This window comes from Giraffa tippelskirchi, chromosome 10 (genome assembly GCF_054371585.1).
Source record: "Giraffa tippelskirchi isolate mGirTip1 chromosome 10, T2T-mGirTip1v1.2.pri, whole genome shotgun sequence".
In the NCBI taxonomy this organism is placed as follows: Eukaryota; Metazoa; Chordata; class Mammalia; order Artiodactyla; family Giraffidae; genus Giraffa; species Giraffa tippelskirchi.
Genome location: NC_137284.1, coordinates 92,876,865 through 92,903,160, shown reverse-complemented (window position 1 = coordinate 92,903,160; position 26,296 = coordinate 92,876,865). Strand labels below are relative to the sequence as shown.

At 42.6% G+C, this 26,296-nt stretch overlaps 1 protein-coding gene across 7 annotated transcripts in view; it reads left to right on the top strand.

Moving 5' to 3' along the window:
* ATXN7L1 (ataxin 7 like 1) overlaps positions 1–26,296 on the top strand; it is a 255,418-nt gene that overhangs the window by 141,028 nt on the left and 88,094 nt on the right. For 2 of the 7 annotated variants that reach the window (XM_081535901.1, XM_081535896.1), the window contains exon 4: positions 5,495–5,676. The exons of 4 other annotated variants lie outside the window; for them this stretch is intronic. In XM_081535901.1, coding sequence (XP_081392027.1) covers positions 5,640–5,676 — 37 coding nt within the window. In that variant the 5' untranslated portion in view covers positions 5,495–5,639. Of the gene's footprint in view, positions 1–5,494; positions 5,677–16,892; positions 16,977–23,289; positions 23,415–26,296 lie in introns of those variants that run through there. One more of the 7 variants, XM_081535898.1, reaches the window with a different exon arrangement.

The following is a 26,296-nucleotide window of genomic DNA, read 5'->3' as shown; positions in this document are numbered from 1 at the left end:
AAGGATCTTGACATTCACTGTGTTAGTTTCTTAGGGCAGCTGTAACAAAGTACCACAAAAGAAATTGATTGTCTCACAATTCTGGAAGCCAGATGTCTGAGATAAGGTGGCAGCAGTCTTGGTTCCTTCTATGGGCGGATTCTATTCCTCTTCCCAGCTCTTGGTGGTTTGTGAACAGCCACTGACCTTTCTCTGCATGTGTGTTCATCACCCCAATCTCTCTTTCATCTTCCCATTGTGTTCTCCCTGCATGTATCTGTCTCTGTGTTCAAATTTCCCTTCTGCAGGACACTGTTGTGTTAGATTAGGTCCCACCCTAATGACCTTGTCTTAATTTGATCATCTGCAAAGAGCCTATTTCCAAATAAGGTTATATTCATAAGTACTGGGGCTTCCCTGATAGCTCAGTTGGTAAAGAATCTGCCTGCAGTGTAGGAGACCCTGGTTTGATTCCTGGGTCAGGAAGATCCGCTGGAGAAGGGATAGGCTACCCACTCCAGTATTCTTGGGCTTCTCTTGTGGCTCAGCTGGTAAAGAATTTGCCTGCAATGAAGGAGACCTGGGTTCGATCTCTGGCTTGGGAAGACCTCCTGGAGAAGGGAAAGGTACCCACTCCAGTATTCTGGCTTAGAGAATTTCATGGACTTTATAGTCCACGGGGTCGCAAAGAGTCAGACACGACTGAGCGACTTTCACTTCACTTCACTTCGTAAGTACTGGGGGCTGAGACTGCAACATCATTTAAAGGCATACAATTCAACTCCTTACATTCACAATCCATTAAGCCCTCATGTCTGAATTGTGGAAACTGCTTTCCAGCTGGCTGATCCATTACCCCTCACCTCTCATCCCCGCTCACTTTCCACAAAGGGAGGGAAAACTCCATTTTCACCACGAGGCATCTATTGCGTTCCTAATACTGTGATCCGAAAACAACATCGAGCTCAAATGGATCAAAATCAAACACCATCAGCACCATGTTGAAAGCCCAGCCTGTACCATGTTGGAGGCTGGGGTATGACCTGGTTCTGGGTAAAGACTTCATTTTGTGTGAGGGACTCTGCATTGGCCCAGGGGTCTCTACATTGGCCCAGAGCTCCCTGGCTGAAGTTCAGTGTGGGAATGATGAGAGGGGCCATCAGGGATCTTTTGAGTTTTCTCTGAACTCTATTCCGGTACCCAGAGGTGGCCTCACAGTGCAACAGTATTAACTTTGGGAAGTGAGTATCATCTCTGACCTGCTGCTGCCCAGCTGTGTGAACTTGGACCTGCCTCTCTGGAGATTAGTGTTCTCCTTAGTCCACTGGGGAAGTTGGATTCACAATAAAGCTCACTTTATCTTATTTAATCCTCACAGCAAACTGCTAAAGCAGGTGTTAGTATCCCCATTTTACAGATAGGAAACCTCTTAATTAAGAAATTAAAGGACCCACATTTTTATATTAAATGACCCTGCCTCTTTTTTTTCTTTTCTATCATAATTTATCACAGGATTGAATATAGTTCCCTGTGCTATATGAAAGGTCCTTGTTGTTAATCCATTCTATATATCTTAGTTTGCATCTGCTAATCCCAAATTCCCAATTCCTCCCCCCCCACCCTCCTTTCCCCTTGGCAACCAGAAGCTTGTTCTCTGTGTCTGTAAGTCTATTTCTGTATCATGGATCAGTTTCATTTATGTCGTACTTTAAATTCCACATAAGTGATATTATATGGTGTTTATCTTTCTCTTTTTGACTCACTTTGGATAGTATAGTAATCTCTAGTCCATTCATGTTGCTGCAAATAGCATTATTTCATTCTTTTTTATGATTGACTATTACTCCATTGTATATATGTACCACACCTTCTTTATTCATTCATCTGTCAACGGACATTATGATTGCTTCCATGTCTTAGCTATTATAAATACTGCTGCTGTGAATATAGGGGTGCGTGTTCCTTTTCGAATTATAGTTTTGTCCAGATACATGCCCAAGAATGGGATGACTGGATCATATGGCAATTCTGTTTTTAGCTTTTTGAGGAACCTCCATACTGTTTTCCATAGTGGCTGCACCAATTTACGTTCCCACCAACAGTGTGGGAGTGTTCCCTTTTCTCCATACCCTCTCCACCATTTGTTATTTGTAGGCTTTTCAATGATGGCCATTCTGATTGTGAGGTGGTACCTCATTATAGATTTGATTTGCATTTCTTTAATAATTAGCGATGTTGAACATCTTTTCATGTGCCTCTTAGCCATCTGTATGTCTTCTATGGAGAAATGTCTATTTGGTTTTTCTGCCCATTCTTTGATTGGGTTGTTTGTTTTTCTGTTATTGAATTGTACGAGCTGTTTGTATATTTTGGAAATTAAGCCCTTGTTGGAGTGACATTGCCTCTTTAACTAACTCATAAATCCAAGTGGTTTTTCATCTTGGCTGCAGAGTGTAATCACTTGGTAGGACTTTGGGTTTGAGGTTTGATGTGTCTGGGAGTTAGGACTGAGTAACCCTATTTTGCAAGAGCTCTTTAGGTAATTCTGATATAGTTCCAGCATTGAGAGCACTGCTGTAAACGTCCTGTGATCCTTTCCGGTCTAAAAGCTAGAGTATTGCACATTGCCTCTGTGCTTATTGCTAAGCTCCTTGGGCCTTCACTAACCCCTTTTCTCCCTTCTGACTTCCCCAACCAATGCCTCTTTCTTGCAGTGGCTCACTTTGTGATCAGTTGCCTTTGTGGCCTTCGTGGGCTAGGCTGGTCATCATGGAGCTGGATGCCTTCTACCGGATGGCTTACAGGTTCTGGTTTTCTGATCCTGACAGAGCCATCACCCTTCATTCACAGATTGTCTACACCATATTTTTCAAATTGTCATGGAAACCCAGTAGTGGATCATGAAATCAGTAGAGCGATGCATTTAAAAATAAAATAGGGAAGAAAAGAGAACATAGGGTAGGTTACATAGTAAAGAAAAGCAATGTCCTATGAAATTTCTGTTTTGGATCACTCTAATGGGAGAAAGCAAAGAGGAACTAAAGAGCCTCTTGATGAGGGTGAAGGAGGAGAGTGAAAGAGTCAGCTTAAGACTAAATATTAAAAAACTAAGATCATGGCATCCGGCCCCATTACGGCATGGCAAATAGAAGGTGAAAAGGTGGAAGTAGTGACAGATTTCCTCTTCTTGGGCTCCAGAATCACTGCAGATGGCGATTGCAACCATGAAATCAGAAGACAACAGCTTCTTGGCAGGAAAGTGATTGCAAACCAAGACAATGTGTTGAAAAGCAGACATTACTTTTGTCATCAAAGGTCCATATAGTCAAGGGTATGGCCTTCCCAGTGGTCATGAACGGTTGTGAGAACTGGACCATAAAGAAGGCATAACACCAGTCAATTGATGCCTTTGAACTGTGGTGCTGGAGAAGACTCTGAGAGTCCCTTGGATAGCAAGCAGATCAAACCAGCCAATCTTAAGGGAGATCAACCCTACGTATTCACTGGAAGGACTGATGCTGAAGCTCCAGTATTTTGGCCATCGGATGCGAACAGACAACTCATTGGAAAAGTCCCTGATGCTGGGAAAGATTGAGGGCAGAAGAGTAGAGGGTGTCAGAGGATGAGATGGCATCAGGGTGTCTCACGGATGCAATGAGCATGAACTTGGGCAAACTCCGGGAGATGATGAGGGACAGGGAGGCCTGGCATGCTACAGTCCATGGGGTCGCAAAGAGTTGGACACAACTGAAGCGACTGAGCATGTACACACACACATACACACATATATAGTCCAAATATATATTTTATATATGTATACACATATGTGTGTATATATATGCATGCATGCGTGCTCAGTCATGTCTAACTCTTTGTGACCCTCTGGACTATAGCCCGCCAGGCTCCTCCTAGGATATATATATATATATATATATATATATATGGGATCTCCATGAAAAGCCCTTCATACTGTGAGTTACAAAGTACAGTGCAGACAAAAAATGTTTCAACTGCGCTGTATTGGAATATACTTATCATTGCTTCAGAACATGAAATAAAATGCTACTCCTCTAAGGGCATAGAATGTTAGAGCAAGAGACGTAGACGTTGTCTGGTCCACTGATCTCCAAAACTGGATCCCCTAGGAAATTTGTTAAAAATGCCAAATCCTCAGGCCCAGCCCCACAAAGTAAAATTCACTTGACCCAAGAATGTTTATTTTCTGATTCTGAGTTTTGGGAACTACTAATCTAATCTAGATGGTTGGATGGCATCACCGACTCGATGGACATGGGTTTGGGTGGACTCCGGGAGTTGGTGATGGACAGAGAAGCCTGGCGTGCTGCAATTCATGGGGTCGCAAAGAGTCGGACACGACTGAGCGACTGAACTGAACTGAATCTAATCTACGTTCTTGATTTGACATTGAGTGGCATGCCCGAGGTCATGTAGCAGAGCTGGGATTCTCCACCCCTTGCCCTCCTCCATCTTTCCATTCCACAGATCTCAAGGGAAAGCCTAAGCTGAGGTCCTAACGTGGAATGCTTGCAGTAGAATTACCTGCAAAGGTTTTTAAAAATATGGATGCTCTAGCCCACCCCAAACCAATTAAATGACAACCTTTGGGGGTGGGCCTGAGCATCTGGCCTTCTGAGAGTGCCTCTCAAACTTTAATGTGCATATGCCTTCTCCTGCCCCTGCCCCCACCCCCTGCCCCCAGGGCCTTGCTACAATGCAGACTGGGCTTAAGATCTGGGTGAGGCTTTGAGATTCTGTGTTTCAAGACAGGTTCCCCTGTTGCTGGTCTGGGGACCAAGCTTTGTGTAGCAGGACCTTAAGGTATGGTCCCATGTCCCCAAGAACCTGCAGACTTCCTCACCTCTGCCAGCATCTCCCTTGCCTGCCTCACTTTATACTTTGTGGGTTTGCATTTGCTTTCTCTTCAGCAGGCTTTCCCCTGTGACTCAGCTGGTAAAGAATCTGCCTGATATGTGAGAGACCTGGGTTCGATCCCTGGGTTGGGAAGATCCCCTGGAGAAGAACGGCTACCCACTCCAGTATTCTGGCCTGGAGAATTCCATGGTCCATATAGTCCATTGGGTGGACTGATGCTGAAGCTGAAGCTCCAGTACTTTGGCCACCTGATGCAAAGAACTGATTCATTGGAAAAAACCCTAATGCTGGGAAAAATTGAAGGCGGAAGAAGGGGATGACAGAGGATGAGATGGTTGGATGGTATCACTGACTTGAGGACATGAGTTTGAGTGAACTTTGGGAGTTGGTGATGGACAGGGAAGCCTGGCGTGCTGCAGTCCATGGGGTGACAAAGAGCTGGACACAACTGAGTGACTTTCACTTTCTTTCTCTTCAGCAGTGATTTTCCACTGGGTCATTTATCAAAAGTTGGTCTCCCTACCCACACTTTTAAGTATCTCAACAGCAAGGACCATGGTTTTAAATTCTTCCGCCTTGCCCTCCCCAGCCCATCCTCCTACAGCTGCACTCTTCTCTGCAGGTTCCTGATAAAGGTGGCCGTGTCATCACCAGCTGTGGCTTAACTCCATCCATCAGCAAATAGTGAGGGCGCATCTAAAGGAACACTAAGCCCACATCCACAGCCTGTCCTGGGAGGGCTTGCCGTCCTGCAAGGGAGGGAAGGCATGTGCCTGCGTTGCTATGACTTAAGCCTGCTGAGAGGTACGGGTACTGTGCGGTGGGGTTAAGAGCATGTAGCCAGATGACTGGGGTTCAAATCCCAGTTATGCTGCTAATTGTGCAGACTTGGATAATTTACTGAGCCTCAGTTTTCCTAGTTATAAAATAGGGACAAGAATAGCACATAATTTGTACAGTTGTTTTGAAGATTATATGAGTTAACAAATATAAAGTGCTGGCCCTTGTGGTAAGCTGTATGTCAGTGCTGGTATAATTTAGTTGTAGGGTGAGAGAACGGAGAATAATATCGTGACATGCTAGAGCCTGAAGTATTCATCAAACATGGATCCTCCAGAGATGGAGATAGTCCATTCCTGGTGGTGGGAACAGCATGGGCAAAGGCCCAGAGGCAGACACACAGGACATCAAGAACCTGAAGTTTGTTCTGACTCACACTACAGGGGTGCCTGTAGGGAGCAGTAGCTGATGGGCTTAGAATGTCATTTGAGGCCAAGTGGTAGAAATCCTTGAAGGCCACACTGGGGAGTTAAGATTTTATTCTAGAAGCAATAGAGAGCCAGTCTTGGAAGATCTTTTAATATAACTTTTCCTATAAAAATCACAGAGTGTGTCTCAGTTCTGAGCAGAATGTCACAACCACTCCCCTCTTTCAAATATTGCAGTTAATTTTCTTCATCCCTCCTCTTGTCTACCTCACAGTGTTGATCCAGGCTTCTCTCATTGTCTGAGTGAACATTCAGGACAATTAAATGACCTTCAGCCAGGTCACCATAAGGGTCACATAGCCAGGAACACATATAATCATTGGGGCTCACAGCCCAGAACTTCTGGGCCACTCTGCCAGTGGGATCTTGTCACCTCCCAGCCACAGAACTCTTAAAAGACCATATTCCCTCCTTAAGAGCTTTGAGCAGGAACCTGCAGCTCCCACAAGGTTGTTTTTCTTCTCCCTTCTCCTCCCCCTTTAACTCTTAACCCAAGGATAATATACTCAAATGGTAGGCTGTCTCTCTCTCTCTCTCTGTCACACACACACAGACACACACACACAGACACACACACACAGACACACACACACAGACACACACACACACACACACACACACGTGGGTAGGCAGCAGAGAGAGCTGCCTGCTACTCTATGATACAGTTGCAAGTTGCCTAACTTCGCTGTACGCCCAAAAGTGAGGAGTTCATCAGTAACATGAAGGTCATAGGAGTCCATATTACACTGAGTTGTCATGAAGGTTAAATGAATTAGTACAGGTAAAGCAGAACTGTGTCTTAGCACAGAGTCAATGATCAACAAGCATTAGCTATTATTATTATAATGGAGGAAATTGGAAGGGCTCATGGTCTGCCACGTTACAGTGAGAAAGAAAATATAATTGCCAATTTGGAAAGGAGTAAAAGGATTATAAAAGGCATTGTATGTGAAAATATGTGACAATAAATTTGAAAATCCAGAGGAAATGGGGAATTTCTTAGCAAAATAAAGATTATCAAAATTGCCCCCAAAGAGGCAGAACATCTGAATAGACCAATAACCATAGAACACTTTAGATAGAGTTCATTAAAGAGTTACCCTTTTTAAAAAGCCTTCATGGTCTTATAACTGGATACTGTCTAGTCTTCAAAAACCAGGTATTGCCTTTCTTATTCAAACTATTTCTGCCCCTAGAATAAGATGAAAATTTCCCTTGATTCGTTTTACGAAGCCAGCATGACCTGAATATTCAAGCCTAAAAAGCACAAATCTCTTCTATCTCAAAAGCTTTGAGGTAAAAGATGACCCTAACAAAGAAAGACAGGGAAGAAAGCAAGATTTGGTGTGCGTGACATGCCCTCGCTTTGGCAGTAGATCTGCACCTGGAGGCATGGAAGCATCACCTGAGCAGCCTCACCGGGCCCCACTCCTGACCTTATTAGTCTGGGGAAGGGCCGGGCCATGGAAACATTTTCCAGCTTCCCAGAGCCCCTGCTTAAGGAAACTGGAAATCCCGTTAAGTGCACAAGCCTGGTTTATGGATCTTAAACCAGCTGAGTTGAGCAGCAGTTCCAGGAGAGACTTCCCACCAATCCTTTCACGTGACCAGAGCTACAAGAAGCAGCTGTTGGCTGCAGACATACCAAGCCTCCCTTCAGAGCCCAGGGGGTTCCACAGAGCTGCATGTGTCCTGTCCTCAAAAACCAAAGACCTGGTCAGGAATAAGACCGCTCATATTTGTGGGTTCTGAGCCAGCAACTTTGCCTGCTGCAAAGGAAGGCCAAGAGAGCCCACAGAGAGTTTTACTCTCTGGAATTCAGGAGGATTTTAATGACAGACCTGTTCATGATTGTGCTGGAGGGTGATTAAGCTTACATGGTGAGCGGCCCTGTGAATAAATAGCAGTGTAGACACACCATCAGTCCACATTTTTAGCTCTCCTTAGTCCATCCCCAGTTCCTGGATTCAGCACCAGCATGCACAGCACTGTGACCGCCTGTGACTGAAGCCTCCTCAAACCACCCTGTAAGCATCACAGAAGAGGGAAGAATGTCCTGCATCCTGTTCTTCCAGTAGTTGGGTTCCCTGACCAGGGACTCTAGGGTCCCTTCCAACCACCTGTCCTCCTCAGAGACGACCCTGTTAGGTTTTTTTTTTTTTTTTTTTTTTTATTGTTCTTGGCTTTATTGTACTTTCCAGATATCACAATTTGAAGGTTTATGGAAACCCTGTGTTGAGCAAGTCTTCTCAGCCCTGTTAGTTTTATATCTGTCTTCAGCCCCAGTCTTCTATATAAATCTTATTTCTACACTTGCTTCATTGAATAATAATAATAAGGCAACTTGAACCATCCTCACCATAACACAATATAAAAAGAACAAATAAGTAGATTGCTGGCTTAGGTTTGGATAATTAATATAGGAGCAGTGCAGACTGTCTTCCTCTGTACACCTCCATCCACAGCAGGAAATCCTTCTTGGAGTCACTGCACCATTAAACCAAAGGAGAAAAAGACAAAAGATGCCAAGAACTGGTGGTGAAATGGGACAGTATCTGGTGTTTGCGTTATAATATTCCCTAAAAGGAACAGTTGGGAGGTAGGAATAAATGATATAGGATTGGCAAAATATTAATTGTTGGAACTGAGTGGTGGGCACACAGGCATTTGTTACACCATTCTTTTTGTGTGTTTGAATTTCTTCTGTAAGAAAAGAAAAGAATAGGAGAGAAAACATGTTGACAGGAATGAGTTCCATCAGCCCATAACTGGCAGAAGATTCCTGACACTGAATGGGGAAAGTCCAAAAAGAGGGACTGGAGTCTTGGTGCAGAGCAGTTGGTAGTACCTATTTAATTCAGTTGCTCCGTCGTGACTGACTCTTTGTGACCCCGTGGACTGCAGCACACCAGGCCTCCCTGTCCATCACCAACTACCGGAGTTGACTCAAACTCACGTCCATTGAGTTGGTGATGCCATCCAGCCATCTCATCCTCTGTCATCCCCTTCTCCTCCTGCTTTCAATCTTTCCCAACATCAGGGTCTTTTCAAATGAGTCAGCTCTTCGCATTAGGTGGCCAAAGTATTGGAGTTTCAGCTTCAGAATCAGTCCTTCCAGTGAATAATCAGGACTGATTTCCTTTAGGATGGACTGGTTGGATCTCCTTGATGTCCAAGGGACTCTCAAGAGTCTTCTCCAACACCACAGTTCAAAAGCATCAATTCTTCGGCGCTCAGCTTGCTTTATAGTCCAACTCTCACATTCATACATGACTACTGGAAACACCATAGCTTTGACGAGATGGCCTTTTGTAGGCAAAGTAATGTCTCTGCTTTTTAATGCTGTCTAGATTGGTCATAACTTTTCTTCCAAGGAGCAAGCATCTTTTAATTTCATGGCTGCAGTTACAATCTGCAGTGATTTTGGAGCCAAAAAAAATAATGTCAGCCACCGTTTCCACTGTTTCCCCATCTATTTGCCATGAAATGATGGGACCAGATGCCATGGTCTTTGTTTTCTGAATATTGAGTTTTAAGCCAACCTTTTCATTCTCCTCTTTCACTTTAATCAAGAGGCTCTTTAATTCTTCTTTGCTTTCTGCCATAAGGGTTGTGTCACCTGCATATATGAGGTTATTGAAATTTTCCCAGCAATCTTGATTCCAGCTTGTGCTTCTTCCAGCCCAGTGTTTCTCATGATGTACTCCACGTATAAGTTAAATAAGCAGAGTGACAATATATAGCCTTGACGTACTCCTTTCCTGATTTGGAACCAGTCTGTTGTTCCATGTCCAGTTCTAACTGTTGCTTCGTGACCTGCATGCAGATTTCTCAAGAGGCAGGTCAGGTGGTCTGGTATTCCCATCTCTTTCAGAATTTTCCACAGTTTGTTGAGATCCACACAGTCAAAAGCTTTGGCATAGTCAATAAAGCAGTAGATGTTTTCCTTGAATTCTCTTGCTTTTTCTATGATCCAACAGATACTGGCAATTTGATCTCTGGTTCCTCTGGCTTTTCTAAAACCAGCTTGAACATCTGGAAGTTCACGGTTCATGTATTGCTGAAGCCTGGCTTGGAGAATTCTGAGCATTACTTTACTAGTGTGTGAGATGAGTTCAATTATGCGATAGTTTGAGCATTTTTTGGCATTGACTTTCTTTGGGATTGGAATGAAAACTGACCTTTTTCAGTCCTGTGGCCACTGCTGAGTTTTCCAAATTTGCTGGCGTATTGAGTGCAGCGCTTTCACAGCATCATCTTTTAGGATTTGAAATAGCTCAACTGGAATTCCATCACCTACACTAGCTTTGTTCATAATGATGCTTCCTAAGGCCCAGTTGACTTCACATTCCAGGATGTCTGACTCTAGGTGAGTGATCATACCATCGTGATTATCTGGGTCGTGAAGATCTTTTTTGTATAATTCTTCTTTGTATTCTTGCCACCTCTTCTTAATATCTTCTGCTTCTGTTAGGTCCCTACCATTTCTGTCCTTTATTGTGCCCATCTTTGCATGAAATGTTCCCTTGGTGTCTCTAATTTTCTTGAAGAGATCTCTAATCTTTCCCATTCTGTTGTTTTCCTCTATTTCTTTGCATTGATCACTGAGGAATATTTTCTTATCTCTCCTTGCTATTCTTTGGAACTCTGCGTTCAAATGGGTATATCTTTCCTTTTCTCCTTTGTTTTTCACTTCTCTTCTTTTCACAGCTATCTGTAAGGCCTCCTCAGACAGCCATTTTGCCTTTTTGCATTTCTTTTTCTTGAGGATAGTCTTGATTCCTGTCTCCTGTACAATGTCACGAACCTCCGTCCATAGTTCTTCAGGCACTCTGTCTATCAGATCTAATCCCTTGGATCTATTTCTCACTTCCACTGTATAATTGTAAGGGATTTGATTTAGGTCATACCTGAATGGTCTAGTGGTTTTCCCTACTTTCTTCAATTTAAGTCTGAATTTGGCAATAAGGAGCTCATGATCAGAGCCACAGTCAGTTCCCAGTCTTGTTTTTGCTAACTGTATAGAGCTTCTCTATCTTTGGCTGCAAAGAATATAATGAATCTGATTTGGGTATTGACCACCTGGTGATGTCCATGTGTAGAATCTTCTCTTGTGTTGTTGAAAGAGGGTGTTTGCTATGACCAGTGTGTTCTCTTGGCAAAACTCTATTAGCCTTTGCCCTGCTTCATTCTGTACTTCAAGGCCAAATTTGCCTGTTACTCCAGATGTTTCTTGACTTCCTACTTTTGCATTCCAGTCCCCTATAATGAAAAGGACATCTTTTGGGGGGTTAGTTCTAGAAGGTCTTGCAGGTCTTCACAAAACTGTTGAACTTCAGCTTCTTCATCATTACTGTTCAGGGCATAGACTTGGATTACTGTGATATTGAATGGTTTGCCTTGGAAATGAACAGAGATCATTTTGTCATTTTTGAGATTGCATCCAAGTACTGCATGTCGGACTATTTTGTTGACTATGATGGCCACTCCATTTCTTCTAAGGGGTTCTTGCCCACAGTAGTAGATATAATGGTCATCTGAGTTAAACTCACACATTCCAGTCTATCTTAGTTCACTGATTCCTAAAATGTCAGTGTTCACTGTTGCCATCTCCTGTTTGACTACTTCCAATTTGCCTTTATTCATGGACTTAACATTCCAGGTTCCTATGCAATATTGCTCTTTACAGCATCAGACTTTTCTTCTGTTATGTCACATCCACAACTGGGTGTTGTTTTTGCTTTGGCTCTGTCTCTTCATTCTTTCTGGAGTTATTTCTCCACTGATCTCCAGGAGCATACTGGGCACTTACCGACCTGGGGAGTTCATCTTCAGTGTCCTATCTTTTTGCCTTTTCATACTGTTCATGGGGTTTTCAAGTCAAGAATACTGAAGTGGCTTGCCATTTCCTTCTCCAGTGGACCATATTTTGTCAGAACTCTTTACCATGACCTGTCCGTCTTGGGTGGCCCTATACGGCCACCCAAATTCATTGAGTTAGACAACCAATCTGATCACCGATCCATGTGATCAGATTCGTTAGTTTTCTGTGATTGTGGTTTTCAGTCTGTCTGCTCTCTGCTGGAGAAGGATAAGAGGTTTATGGAAGCTTCCTGATGGGAGAGACTGACTGAGGGGAAAACTGGGTCTTGCTCTGATGGGGAGCCCTGCTCAGTAAATCTTTAATCCAATTTTCTGTTGATGGGTGGAGCTGTGTTCCCTCTGTGTTATTTACCTGGGGCCCAAGTATGGTGGAGTAATGAAGATAATGGAGGCCTCCTTCAAAAGGTCCCATGCATGCACTGCTAGTGTACTGTATGTATGTATGTACTGTAGTGCCTACTATGACCCTGAATATTAATTGGAAGGACTGATGCGGAAGCTGAAGCTGAAGCTCCAACACTTTGGCCACTTGATACGAAGAGCCAACTCATTGGAAAAGACCCTGATGCTGGGAATGATTGAGGGCAGGAAGAGAAGGGGGTGACAGGATGAGATGGTTAGATGGCATCATCAACTCAATGGACATGAGTTTAAGCAAACTCCGGGGGTTAGGGACCCTTGCATGCTGGAGTCCATGGAGTCGCAAAGAGTCAGACACAACTGAGCAACTAAACAACAACAAATTACAGTGCTCAGCACTGTGTCTGGCTCAGATAAAGCACTCTCTGAACGGGAGTCAGCAGATCCCACTGTTATTATTATAGATGTTGTTAGTGTATCCCTGGACACAGGGGTCTAGGGGGAAAGAGGCTGAGGGAAATAGAATGTATTCAAGGTATTTAATTTGAAACTGTTTTAGCCTTTATAGGTGAGATCACAGAGGAAGGGTGAGTCTTTGTTTCCATAGAATAAATTTGCCAGCTCTGTCTGAAAGCTTCCACCTTTTCAGTTAATGCTGACAGTGTCATGTACCCCATCAGGAAGAGAGAACATAAATATGAGAGTAGGAAATTCCAGAGCAATGGAGAAATCCAGTCGTGGCTCATATGTATCCTCTCTGCTTGCTCTGTCACCTCCTTACTTTGTCTCATATTCTCTCCTCTCCTTCCCACTCCACCCCCATCTCTCTGCTTATTCACTTTGATTAGACTTTGGAAGACTTACAGTATCTTCCCTTTGAAAAGGGCCCGGGCTGGTCAGTGATGTTTGTATGTCAACATTTAAGAATCACTTTCATTTACTAACAAGCTCCATATTCCCTGGTGGCTCAGACGGTAAAAGCGTCTGCCTACAATGCAGGAGACCCGGCTTCGATCCCTGGGTCAGGAAGATCCCCTGGAGAAGGAAATGGCAACCGATTCTAGTACTCTTGCCTGGAAAATCCCATGGACAGAGAAGAGTGGTAGGCTACAATCCATGGGGTCGCAAAGAGTCAGACATGACTGAGCGACTTCACTTTCTTTCTTTTCATCTTCTAAGAAACTCCAGAGCCAGCCAAGTCAAGATATTTTTTAAAAAATATAAAAGAAGACTGAGGGCTGCTAAAGCTTCAGAAGAGCACACAATAGACAACAGACCACCAGCTGGAGGGGCCGAGGGTGGGAAGAGCTGGTACACACTTGATTCAGATGTTAACCAAAGATTACTGATGGTCTGCTTAATCTTCAAAGGATTACCTTAACTAGAGTCAGACTGCCTCTCCTGAATTTTGTTTAACCATGGAATTTTTGAGTGATGGCAGGTTGGCCCCTCCAGCCACAGCAGCTGCTCAGGCTGTGAGGCCCACTGAGAAGTGATCGGAGTGAAGGGTTCAGTTTGAGGGGTTTTTTTGTTTTGTTTGTTTGGGTTTTAGTTTTGTTTTTAGCATTGACTGGCTGAGAATCCCTTCCATGTGTCTGGGTCTTCCTGGTGCAGAAAGCACATTTATTTTTGGATCATTTCATCTGACATTCCCAGCAGTGGTGAGAGGCAGACAGTCCAGGAGTCTCAAACCCTTGTTTACAGATGAGGAAACTAATACTCAGAGAATGATGATTTTTCAGAGTCAAATAATTAGTACATGGCAGAGTTACAACTGAATTATTCAGTTCTCTGCTATTAGAAGGGTTAACAATCCAGAGATAAAGACAATATGATATACTTAATATTGCTTAGCCATGAAGTGTCTGACCCTTAGCAGGGCCTCAAAAGGATTGGATGGGTGCATAGATGTGTAAATGAGTGAATGGAGCTCCTGGAAGTTGGAAAATGGGTCTTTTTCACCTCTGTACCCCTGGTGCCACTATTGTGCTTTGACATACAAGACCCACTTAATAAATATTTGTTGAATGAACAATCTACTTATGTATGCCATATACTTTTGTACCAAGACAAGAGTTTGTGAAGAAGGTTAACCTTCTGAAGCCTTAAAGAATAGAAGAGGCTGGACTTTTCTGGTGGTACAGTGGATAAGAATCTACCTGCCAGGGCAGAGGACGCAGGTTCAGTCCCTTGTCTGAGAAGATTCCACATGCTACAGGCAACTAAAGCCCATGTACCACAACTACTGGAGCTCAAGTGCTCTAGGGACCGAGAGCCCCAACTAATGAGACCCTGTGCTGCAGCTACTGAAGCCTGTGCACACAACTAGAGTGGCCTCTGCTTGCTGCAGAGAAAACCCATGCTCAGCAACAAAGACCTAATGCAACCAAAAAAATTATTTTAAAACAAAAAGGAATAGAAGGGGCTGAGAAATGCATGTGACTGCAATTATTATTATTTATTGACATATTATTCACCACACTTTGATGTAAAAAGACCTCCCATTCATTCATGTATTTATTCAGCAGTTATTATTGAGAACCTACTGAGTACTCAGTTCTGTTCTAGGTATTAGTGATATAACAGTAAACAAAAAAAGGTAAAGTCTGTGCTCTCATCAAAATCACCTTCTATTTGGGAATGACAGATAACAAGCAACTAAATAGACAACATTATTAATACTTAGAAAATTAAGCAAGCGAGGAAAGAAGAGAGTGATGCTGAAGGGGTTTCTATTTTCTCCATGAAGGTCTCTCTGATACTGTGATATTTGAGCAGAAACCAAAAGAAGTGGTGGGGGTGAGTCATGAGGTGCTCCAGGGGAAAAGCATTTCAGGCAGGGGAAACATACAGTGCAAAGGTGCTGAGTCTGCTTGGAGGGTTTGAGGAATGCCTAGGAGGCCGGTGTGACTAGAAGGGAGTATACGAGACGGACAGTTCCAAGAGATTAAAGGATTTTGAGCAGAAGAGCGATGGTCTCCGCAGACCTTCCTTGATTTAGCTCACCAGTTATTGCCCACATCTAAACCAGCAGCATGGCATGAGTACCAGGGCAAACAGATAGATAAGAGCTACACACGAGGCTGCAATGACCCCACCCAACGCTGGCTCCAGTTTGCTCACATTGACTACAAATGCTCATTCTAGGCCAACTGTATCCATGGCTTGCCAAGACCTCAGTGGCCATCACTGAGTGCTGTGAGGGCCTTGGGGGTCAAGTATGCCAAGCTGTTTAATCAAACTACAAAAACAGTCCAGCCGTAGTCTCAGGTGGTTGGCCTCCTAGTCCTAAAATCTCTCAGGTTTAAAATTCTGTGATCTAACCTTGTAAATTTTAAATCTGTACTTAGATTTTTACTTTTTTTTTAATAAAGAATAGGAAAGAATGTGTACATTAAAGGAACAATTTTTTTTCCAATAGACGATTTTTAGGACAGTTTTAGACTTTTAAAAATATTGCGAAGATAATTTAGAGAGTTCTCACATACCCCACAGCCAGTTTCCTCTATTATTGACATTTTACATTAGTATGATATACTTTGCAATTATTGAACCAATACTGACCCACTATTATTAACTAAAGTCCATAGTTCATCCAGATTTCCTTCATCTTCTTTAATGTCTTTCTGTTCTAGGACACCACATTGCATTCTGTCTCCTTAGGCCCCTCTTGGCTGTGAGCTTTCCTTGCTTGGTAACTTTGAGAGTTGTTTTTTGTTTTTGTTTTTTTAATATGTATTTTCTTTTAATTTATTTGGCTGCACCGAGTCTTAGTTGCAGCACTTCAGTCTTTGTTGAGGCATCATGCAGGATCTTTCAGTGCAGCATGTGGGATCTAGTTCCCTGACCAGAAATCAAGCCCGGGCCCCTGCATTGGGAGTGTGGTGTCTTAGCCACTGGACCACCAGGGAAGTCCCTGCCTTGAGAGTTTTGAGGAATACTGATTAGGGATTTTTAGGAAGGCTCTCTGTAGAAATTTGTCTGGTATTTTTTCTCACGATTAGACTTGGGCTGTGGGTCTTAGGGCTCAAGATCACAGGAGTACCCTTTCCTTGCATCATTAGCATCACACTGTCATCATGGTTTATCACTGTTGACATTGCCCTGGGTCGCCTGGCTGAGGTATGTTTGTCAGGTTTCTCCACTGTCCCCTTTTATAAACACTACTCTTTGGAAGGAAGTCCACACTTTAGGAATAGAAAGTGTGCTCTCCTTCCTTAGAATTAGCCATTTCTCCAAGGAGTCCTGGTTCTTTTGATTGAAGAATGATATCAGAAACCAATATCCATTGCTACTGAAGTATTGTTGTTTCTTGGCCCTCTCAGCTGACAGAGCAAGAAAAAAAAAGTATATATATATATATGTACACTAACCTGTGTATACATACGTGTCTGTAGATATTTCTATATATGTGTGATAAACGATCCTATGGAATGTAGCCCGCCAGGCTCCTCTGTCCATGGAATTCTCCAGGCAAGAATACTGGAGTGGGTTGCCATGCGCCTCCACCAGGGATGGAACCTACGTTTCCAGCACCTCCTGCATTGGCAGGCAAGTTCTTTACCACTAGCAGCACCTGGGAAGCCCATTTCCGTATGTAACCATCTGTGTTTATGTTGAGGTAGAAACATGAGTTCATACTGATGTCTCCAACTCTAATCTATTACCATATGGATTCTTCTAGCCTCCTCCCCTTGCTTATCTGTACAAAGGTTTCCATGGGAAACAGCTTTATCAGTGAGAGTGCAGTGCTGATGTTCCTTTAGTCTTACAGACTCCATTCATTTCCAAAGCTACTTAGGTCAGCACTTCTCCCCAGCCCTCTTCAGTGGCGTGGTTTTATATATTTGTAATACAGTTAGTCTCTTGTCACCATATGCATTCCTTCCTGAGATCTTAAGGGCACACTTTTTAATTTATATTTTATCTCAGATAATAAGTCAATTTATCTTAGATAATAAATTTATAGAGAACAATCACCATGAGAAACAAAGTAGTCCAATCATACTTTCTCATTTTCCCAGGGTTGTTTTTTTTAAGTAATTTTCACATTATATAAGTGATACATTAATACAAGTTAAAGTCCCCTTTAATACTCTTCCAAGCCCAATTCCTCTCCTAGTGGTAAATGCTATTCTTCATCTGAGATGTGATATGTCCGTGCATGCTTTTCTTTTGCGCTTGTGGCTGCATATATATACTGATAGAAAATGACTAATATTGCTATATATGTTTGAACATAAATGGTATTATACATGACTTCTGCAACTTGATATTCTCCAGACAATTCATCTTGGTTGTCTTTCAAGTCTGTGTATGGCTTTGTGCCCCATGAATTTCATTGCATAGAATGGACATGTTGATTACAATTCTGGGGTTTTCCTCTTACTACTATTACCAGCTATGCTGCAGGAACAGTCTTGTACATATGCAGTGTTTCCCCAGGAACTGCTGGGGCATAGAGATGCACATTTTAATTGTAGCAGCTACTGTCAAATTACCCATCAGCATATTCAAGCTAGAAAAAAAATCTTGTTCTATATTATGTGACTGAGAGGAGAGAGAAGAGGATCCAATTGCTAGTTTTTAATTTGTCTTAATGTTTCTCCCTGGAGAATAGTAACTATGGGGTAAAACCCATTGTGTGTTATTTAAAAGAACCTCATGCTGTGATGATTTCAAGCATTTCTAAAATGTTAATAGTTAATCTATTAGAAAAGGAGCAATGTGGGAGAGTGGTCTATCCACTCTCAGACACTGATTCTAAATAGATGCTGCAGCAGTTGTATGAGTCTGCAGGAGCTCCTTATTTGCTTGACAGGGGTCTGGGATGCCACAGTCACAGAAGGACCACGATGGCAGATACAAGGTGAGATTCTTCCTGGCCTCTCACAGGCTCCTGATGAGTAGGAAGTTCATGAGTTTATTCGTTCAGCCATCATGGGCTAAGAGCTGCGCACTGGGATGCCTTTTTGCCTTCCAGTTAGTTATTCAGGCAGATTGGAAGCGCCCAGAATGCCTCTGCAGAGGGTAACCACTGCATCTCTGAACCTTCCTTTCCTGTTTGATTGAGTGTATGTTGGACACCAGGCAAGAAGCCTGGCACGGAGGGGACAGAGGTGAGGGTGGCATGATGCTGCCATGGTCTTGCTCACACCAGCTCTGCCAGCTGTTACATTAACCCTCAGCTCTGTCTTGGTTTGCTCCCACTAAATGGCAAGTGAGACACTTTCTGTGCTGCCTGCAGGACTGGGGGTGTATTAAGCATCCTAAAATAATGTGAACAGTGGATTCAGTCCTTCTGCACATGCCAGATGTGCATCCCTCCCAGCGGCATTCTCACAGCCTTCTTTGTGCTCCTGGAATTATTTCCCGGATGATTGGGAGTTAGGATGGATGTGTGCAAGCTAATAACATGCTGTGCTTCCAGTTCATCAGAAACGGAAAAGTTAAATTAAAAAGTTGCTCACCATGTTCCCATTCTGATTAGTCAGAACTAGGTATGTGCATGACATTCAAAGAGCAGATTGCTCCAAAGAGGGTGCACTCACATGACTTATCAACCGTGGGAAGGCGGAGATGGTGCCATCTGAGGATGAGGTGAGGAAGGATTCAAACAGATATTTTTTTTAAGGTTTATGGAGCATCTTTCATTGCACACTAATTATTAAACACTTATTCTCCCAATAGTCCTGTAATTTGCCACAACTGACTCCAGAGTGGGGAAGGCAGAGATGGACAGGATCTGGTTGTTTCCACTTAGAGTTCTTTCCTAGCTTTTCTCAGAGCAAAGGGGATTTCTCTTGTTTGATCAGTGGTCAAACAGTAAACTCTCTCTTTCTTTTCTCCTCAACACCGTATTCTGGATCTGGTTTGTCCTGTGTAGTGGACTGAACTGTGTACCCTAAAAAATAAGCTCAAACCCTACCCACTCCCTGCCTGTGAATGTGACCTGATTTGGAAATAGCATCTACAAAAATAATTGAGTTAAGATGAGGTTGTATTGGATTAAGGTGGGCAGTAAACTCAAGAGAAAGGAGAGAAAGGTTTGGAAAGAGGCACACAGGGAAGAAGGCCATGTAAACCCAGAGGCAAGAGATTGAAGTGGGGCAGGTGACACCACAAACTGAGAGACAGGGAACAGATTCTCCCTCAAATTTTCCATAGGGAACCAACCCTGCCAGCAATTTGCTTTTGGAACTCTGGCCAATTGAGCTAGGAAAGAATAAATTCCTATTGCTTTAAGACACAGTTTACCACACAAAGTTTGTGGTACTTTGTTCCAGCAGTAGAAAACTAATACACCCTGTCTTTTGGTTCTCTTGAAAGAAGAGGTTTTAAACCCAGATATTCTGTTCCCATCAAAGAAAGACCCAGTCCCTCATTGAGCAATGAGTTTCACTTCCAAAATCTAGCCTATTTGGCAAGTACCGCTTCTCCTGTTCCTCCTGGCTTTGCAGCAAAGTCAAGTGCCAACGGGACAATTTTTTTTTTTATCTTTTTAATTCTGTTTTTTTAAACTTAAAAAAATTCCAAAACAATTGACCCCTTTATCCTACCCCTTGCCTCTGTTTTCTGTATTTATGAGTTTGAGGTATATGTGTGTATACATATTTATATTTAGTCCCCTACATGGTATTTCTCTTTGATTTATTTCACTGAGCATAATGCCCTCATGGTCCATCCATGTTGTTGCAAATAGCAAAATTTCATTCTTTTTAAAATTGAAAAAAAAAATGACTCTCTAGTTGCAGCCTGTGGACTTGGTTGCCCCATGGCATGTGGGATCCTAGTTCCCCGACCAAGGGTCAAACCTATGTTCCTTGCATTGCAAGACAGATTTTTGACCTCTGGACTACCGGGGAAGTCCCATTCTTTTTTATGCTGAACAGTATTCTGTTACGTGTGTGCGTGTGTGTGTGTGTGTGTGTGTGTGTGTGTGTGTGTGTGTGTGTGTGTAAATATACACACTGCAGTTTCTGTATCCATTTATCCATTGATGGATACTGAGAGTTGTTTCCGTATCTTAGTTATTGTAAATAATGCTGCAGGGAAGTGTGCTCGTATCTTTTCAAGTTAGTGTTTTTGTTTTGTTCAGATAAATACCCAGAATTAGAATTACTGGATCATGTGGTAGTTCTATTTTTAATTTTTTGAGGCACCTCCATACTGTTTTCCATAGTGGCTGCATCAGCAGCACACAAAGGTTCCCTTTTCTCCACATCCTCACCAACACTTGTTATTTGTTATCTTTTTGATAACAGTCATTCTAACAGATATGATATCTCATTATGGTTTTAATTTGCATTTCACTGGTGATAAATGAGGGAGAGCTTCCTTTCATGTACCTGTTGCCCATATGTATGTCTTCTTTGGAAAAATGTCTGTTCAATTCCTCTGTCCATTTTGTAACCAGATTATGTGTTTTTCTGCTATTGAGTTATATGCATTCTTAATATATTTTGGACATTAACCTATTATCATATACATATGATTTGAAAATATTTTCCCCATTCAGCAAGTTGCCTTTTTATTCTCGTGATTATTTCCTTTGCTTGTGGAAAGCTATATAGATTGATGTGATCCCATTTGTTTATTTTTGCCCTCATTGCTTTTGCTTTTAGTGTCAGATTGAATAAAAGTCATTACCAAAAGCTATGTCAAGGAGCTCACTGTCCATATTTTCTTCTACAGGTTCTGTGGTGTCAGGAATAACTTTCAAATCTTTAATCCATTTGAGTTGATTTTTGTAGATGGTGTAAGATGTGGTCCCATTTCATTCTTTTGCATATTGCTGTCTAGTTGTCCCAATACCATGTTTTAAAAATAATTTTGCCTACTTATTTTTGGCTGTGCTGGGTCTTCATTGCTGTGAGGGCTTTTCTCTAGTTACCACAAGTGGTAAGCTCCTCTCTAGTTGTGGTTCTAGGCCTTCTCATTGCCGTGGCTTCTCTTGTTATGGAGGACTAGCTCTAGGGTGTGCGGACTTCAGTAATTGTGGCTCCTGGGATCTAGAGCACAGGTTCAATAGTTGTGACACACAGGCTTAGTTGTCCCACAGCATGTGGAAATCTTCTTGGACCAGGGATTAAACCTATGTCTAATACATTGGTAGATGGATTCTTTACCACTGAGCCACAAGGAAAGCACCCCAATACCATTTATTAAAGAGATTATCTATTTCCCATTGTATATCCGTGGCCCCTTTGTTATAAATTAGTTGACTATGTATGCATGGATTTATTTCTAGGCTCTCTATTATATTCCATTGAGCTATGTAATTTTTATACTAATACCACACTGCTTTAATTACTATAGCTTTGTGTTATAGTTTAAAATTAATTAGCATGGTGCCTCCCCTCTTTGTTCTTCCTTCTCAAGGTTAGTTTGGCTATTCAGCTTCTTTTATGGTTTTATACAAATTTTAGGACTGTTTGTTCTGTTTCTGTAATGCCATCGTATTTTGATATGGATTGCATTGAATCTGTAGATTGCTTTTCATTTTCAGTCACTCAGTTGTGTCCGACTCTTTGCAACCCCATGGAGTTAGCCTGCCAGGCTCCTCTGTCAATGGAATTTTCTAGGCAAGATAGATTGTTTTGAATGGTATGGACATTTTTATTTTTTATTTATTTATTTGACTGTGCTGGGTCTTAGCTGCAGCACACAAGATCTTCTATCTTTGTTGCAACTTGCAGGATCTTAGTTGTGGTATGTGAACTCTTAGTTGCAGCATGCGGGATCTAGTTCCCTGACTAGGGATCAAACTCTGGCATCCTATATTGGGAGCATGAAGTCCTAGCCACTGGACCACCAGAAAAGTCCTGGTATGGACATTTTCTTTATAATTTTATTTATGTTACTTATTTTTGGTTGTGCTAAGTCTTCGTTGCTGCACGGGCTTTTCTCTAGTTGTGGAAAGCCGAGGCTACTGTTAAGTTACAGTGGCTTCTCTTGTTGTGGAGCATGAACTCTGGGGCACATAGGCTTCAGTAGTTGCAGCACATGGGCTCAGTATGGACATTTAAACAATATGAATTCTCCCAGTCCATGAACATGGAATATCTATTTATTTGCATTTTCTTCAGTTTCTTTCACTTAAGTCTTATTATTTTCAATATATAAGTCTTTCTCTTCCTTGGTTAATTTATCCCTAGATTTTTTATTCATTTAGATGCAATTTGTCAATGGAATTGTTTTATTAACTTCTGTTTCTGATAGTGTATAATTAGTGTATAGAAACACGACAGATTTTTGTGTATTGATCCTGCAACTTTACTAAATTTATTAGTTCTAAGAGTTTTTGTGTCCATGTGGCCACTGAAGTACTCTATTGGCAGCCAATAGAATAGCTCAGTGGTGGAATGGACACATGAAGTCTATTTGTTCTGACCCCATGGCCCAGCTAAACAGTTCAGCATAATGGAGCTGCAGCTTGAAGGTGGAGCTAGAATCTTCAAAAAGGCCAAACAGAAAGAGTCTTGACCTCCTCACTCTGCAGTGTTCACAGGGAGGAGGCTACAGGGCTGGGGGCCGTCCCAGTTTGTGCCAACCTGAAACACATGGGCTTTGCCACAAAGCAAAACATGTAGGCTTGCACATACAAGGTCCAGGACTTGGGTGGGCAGCACAATCCTAGGTTCTCTGTGGCCTCTTTCCCTCTGGCTGGTGTTTTCCTTCAAAGGATCCATTGAATCTTCCATTAAAAAAAAATCATAAAATTGTGGGATTTTAGAGCTGCAAAAGAACTGAGGTTTGATTTAGTTCATTTTCCCACCCCATTTTATTTATAATAATGCTATCTGCTACTTGTTGAATAATAATACCAAATATTTATTGAATGCGTACTGTGAGCCAGGAAATTTTCTAACTGCACTGTGTATGTTAACATATTTGGCAATCACAGCAGAGCTTTGCAGAAGGACTCGCGTTATTCCCAGCGTGTCAATGAGGAAACTGAGGCACAGGGAGTAAAGGAACTTGCGGTAAGACCAACAACTGGCAAGTGGCAGGATCAGGATTCACACCCAGGTTTGTGTAACCCTGAGCCCTCTTAGCCCCCTGTTTCACGGAGACCCCAACACAAAATTATATACCCCACTTCGTGCAGCCAAAGAACAAGAGTATCAACACCTGGGGCCACAATGCTGGAAAACAGGAAGTAGTTCTGTATCTTCTTAATATAGACCCAACCCCAAACATGCGTGTGTGTGCAGGCATATGCATGCACTGTCTTGCTCTCTCAGTCTTCCAGCTCTGCCTTCCTAGTGTTTGAGGGTAGTCCAGTGTCCGTGGCTGGATTAAAATGCATTTTGAAGTCACTATAAAGTGATTTCATTTGTATGATGAATGTTACCCAGGGCATGTGTGGATGTCTCCTCTCTCACCGGGGCCAACCGACTGCCCAGCGGCCAGAGAAAGAATGGTGGAGCAGGAAGGCCACTCCTTTCTGAAGCTGCATCCTGGCCCCAGCATTCAGCACCCAGATGCTTGGGTTGTTGTGGTCGTTGCTGTCCATGCTATTGGGTGGGTAAAGGGTCTCCTTGCTGAGGATTTCTGCAGGGTCAGAACCCGGGCAGAGAAGCCATGTGTGTGAAGGAAAAGTTTCTGTAGCCCAAGGTCCCAAGAGAATGAAAAGGCCACAGGGAGGAAGTGAAACAAGTGGCTTTGCCCAAGCGGAGGGAAGCAAGGCTGTCCATGGCGGCCTCAGCAGAGTTGGCTTTGGCTCTGTCAGACAGGTGGACAGCGCCCTGGGACTCCCCAGTGGATGCCTGAAAGACACCGGCTCCTCCGAGGCGAAGAGAAGGTTCCTGGATGCTAACTCAGAAAAGGGCTGTGTTGACTCTACCCATTCAAGTATGCAATCTGCATATATTAATGAATTAACCACCTGCACTGGCGATAACTGCACGGAGAAGGAACTGTGGTCCAAGGGCTGTACCAAGATCCAGATGTCAGGCCTCCTGAGTGGTGTTCAGGCTTTTTAAAGAAGTGGATTCCAGGTTTCAGATTCCAGCCCACACCTCCAAGTTTCTTATGGCTTAAGAATTCAATTCTTAATTCAACTATATTTCAGCTTTAGTAGTTATAGGGCCAGAGGACATTTAAGAGGTTATCCAGTCACCCTGGCTTTTGAGAGACTCCAGAATTTGGGACACATTTGAAGAGGGGCTCCTTTCCTAGTCTCCCTGGCAGCCCAGTCTTTGAGCATAATCTTGGCCAGACCTTTTATGATGGCTCTCTCTGTTCACTACTGCTTGCTGAAAAGCAGAAATCTACTTCAAAAGCACTATGCACTCCTTATGTAATTGGCTTTTCTGTCACTTGTGGGGTTTTAGTTTGTTCTTTGTCTGTGAAGCTGCCAAATCCTAACTCTTCCTGTCTCCACCAAAACTTCCAGGTATACCCCCGATTTAAATACATATCAGATTTGCCCAAAATGTAGTCTAATCATTCCTAGACTTAGTCCCCCTTTCTGAGAAGGTCTGGACCCCTGACCAGTATCCACTGTACCTGCTTCTGCTCCAGGTTGAGCAGAAGCCCTGGGCTACCTCTCTGGTGTGTTTGTTTTGGCCGTAAGCATCTTGGCTGTAGACAGCTTTGCCACAGGCATTTTCATTACAGACATTTTCACTGCGTAACTCATTGGCTGTGATAGCAATATTAAATAACAGAAACTAAAAGAGAAACATTAAAAAAAAACCATAGTGAAACAAAAAACGAGAATTAACAAACAAAAATTAAAGTCTTTATTGTGAAATACAAAATATTTGAATACATTTTTTTTATTTATTTTTGGCTACACTGGGTCTTCATTGCTATGCAGGCTTTTCTCTAGTTGCGGCAAGTGGGAAGCTACTCTCTAGTTGTGGTGCACGGATTTCTCTTTGTGGTGGCTTCTCTTGTTGTGGAACACAGGCTCTAAGCACTCAGGCTTCAAGAGTTGAATAGGTGGGCTCAGAAGTTGCACCTTGCAAGCTCTAGAGCATGGGCTCACCATCTGTGGTGCATGAGGTTAGTTGGTCCAAGGCATGTGGAAACCTCACGGATCAGGGATGGAATCTGTGTCCTCTGCATTGGCAGGCAGAGTCTTATCCACCGTACCACCAGGGAAATCCCTGAATACATTTTAAATGTGTGTAGATTCATGGCAATATTGCACAAGTAACTGATTTTATTTTGTGGGTTGTACATAAGCAGTTGTCTTCCAAGTCTTTTATTCACTTTATTTTATTTTAATATTTGTTTATTTAGTTGTGCCAGGCCATAGTTGCAACTCTCTGGATCTTTATTTGTGGCATACGAATTCTTAGTTGCAGCAAGTGGAATTTAGTTCCCTGACCGGGGATCAAACCTGGGCCCCCTGCTCTGGAAGTGCAGAGTCTTAGCCACTGGACCACCAGGGAAGTCCCTTAACAGTATTTTATACCTTGTTGTTGTTGTTGATTATTCTCCTCATTCAGCATCACATTTTTTCTTTTTCACTATAATTTCTTCCTTCATTGAGTGAGATGTCGGTTTCCAAATACTAGGATGCACATTGGTGACTGAGCTCTGTGTTGCATTGTGAAGACCTCCCACCATTGTGTATTCTTGGTGCATTGTCACTTGTCCCTTGTAGACATTCCAGAGTTCTATGGGAAACGTGGGTTCGACTCTGTGCCTTCAAATCACTAGAGGATTTGCAAACTGATATGTTATCATTTTCTAGCAGTCTGCAGTCAGGTTTGCCCTCTTTTATTTCACACTTTCCCATAAGTTTTATCACCATATTTTCTATCGAGTCAATATACATAGTACTTCTCATTCACCATTTTAAGACCACATGTCTACTGTTCACTGTATAGACCATTATGAGGGCTAAGATTTATGCAGTATAAGAATAGGAGTCCTGCATCAGTGGAGAAGTGAAA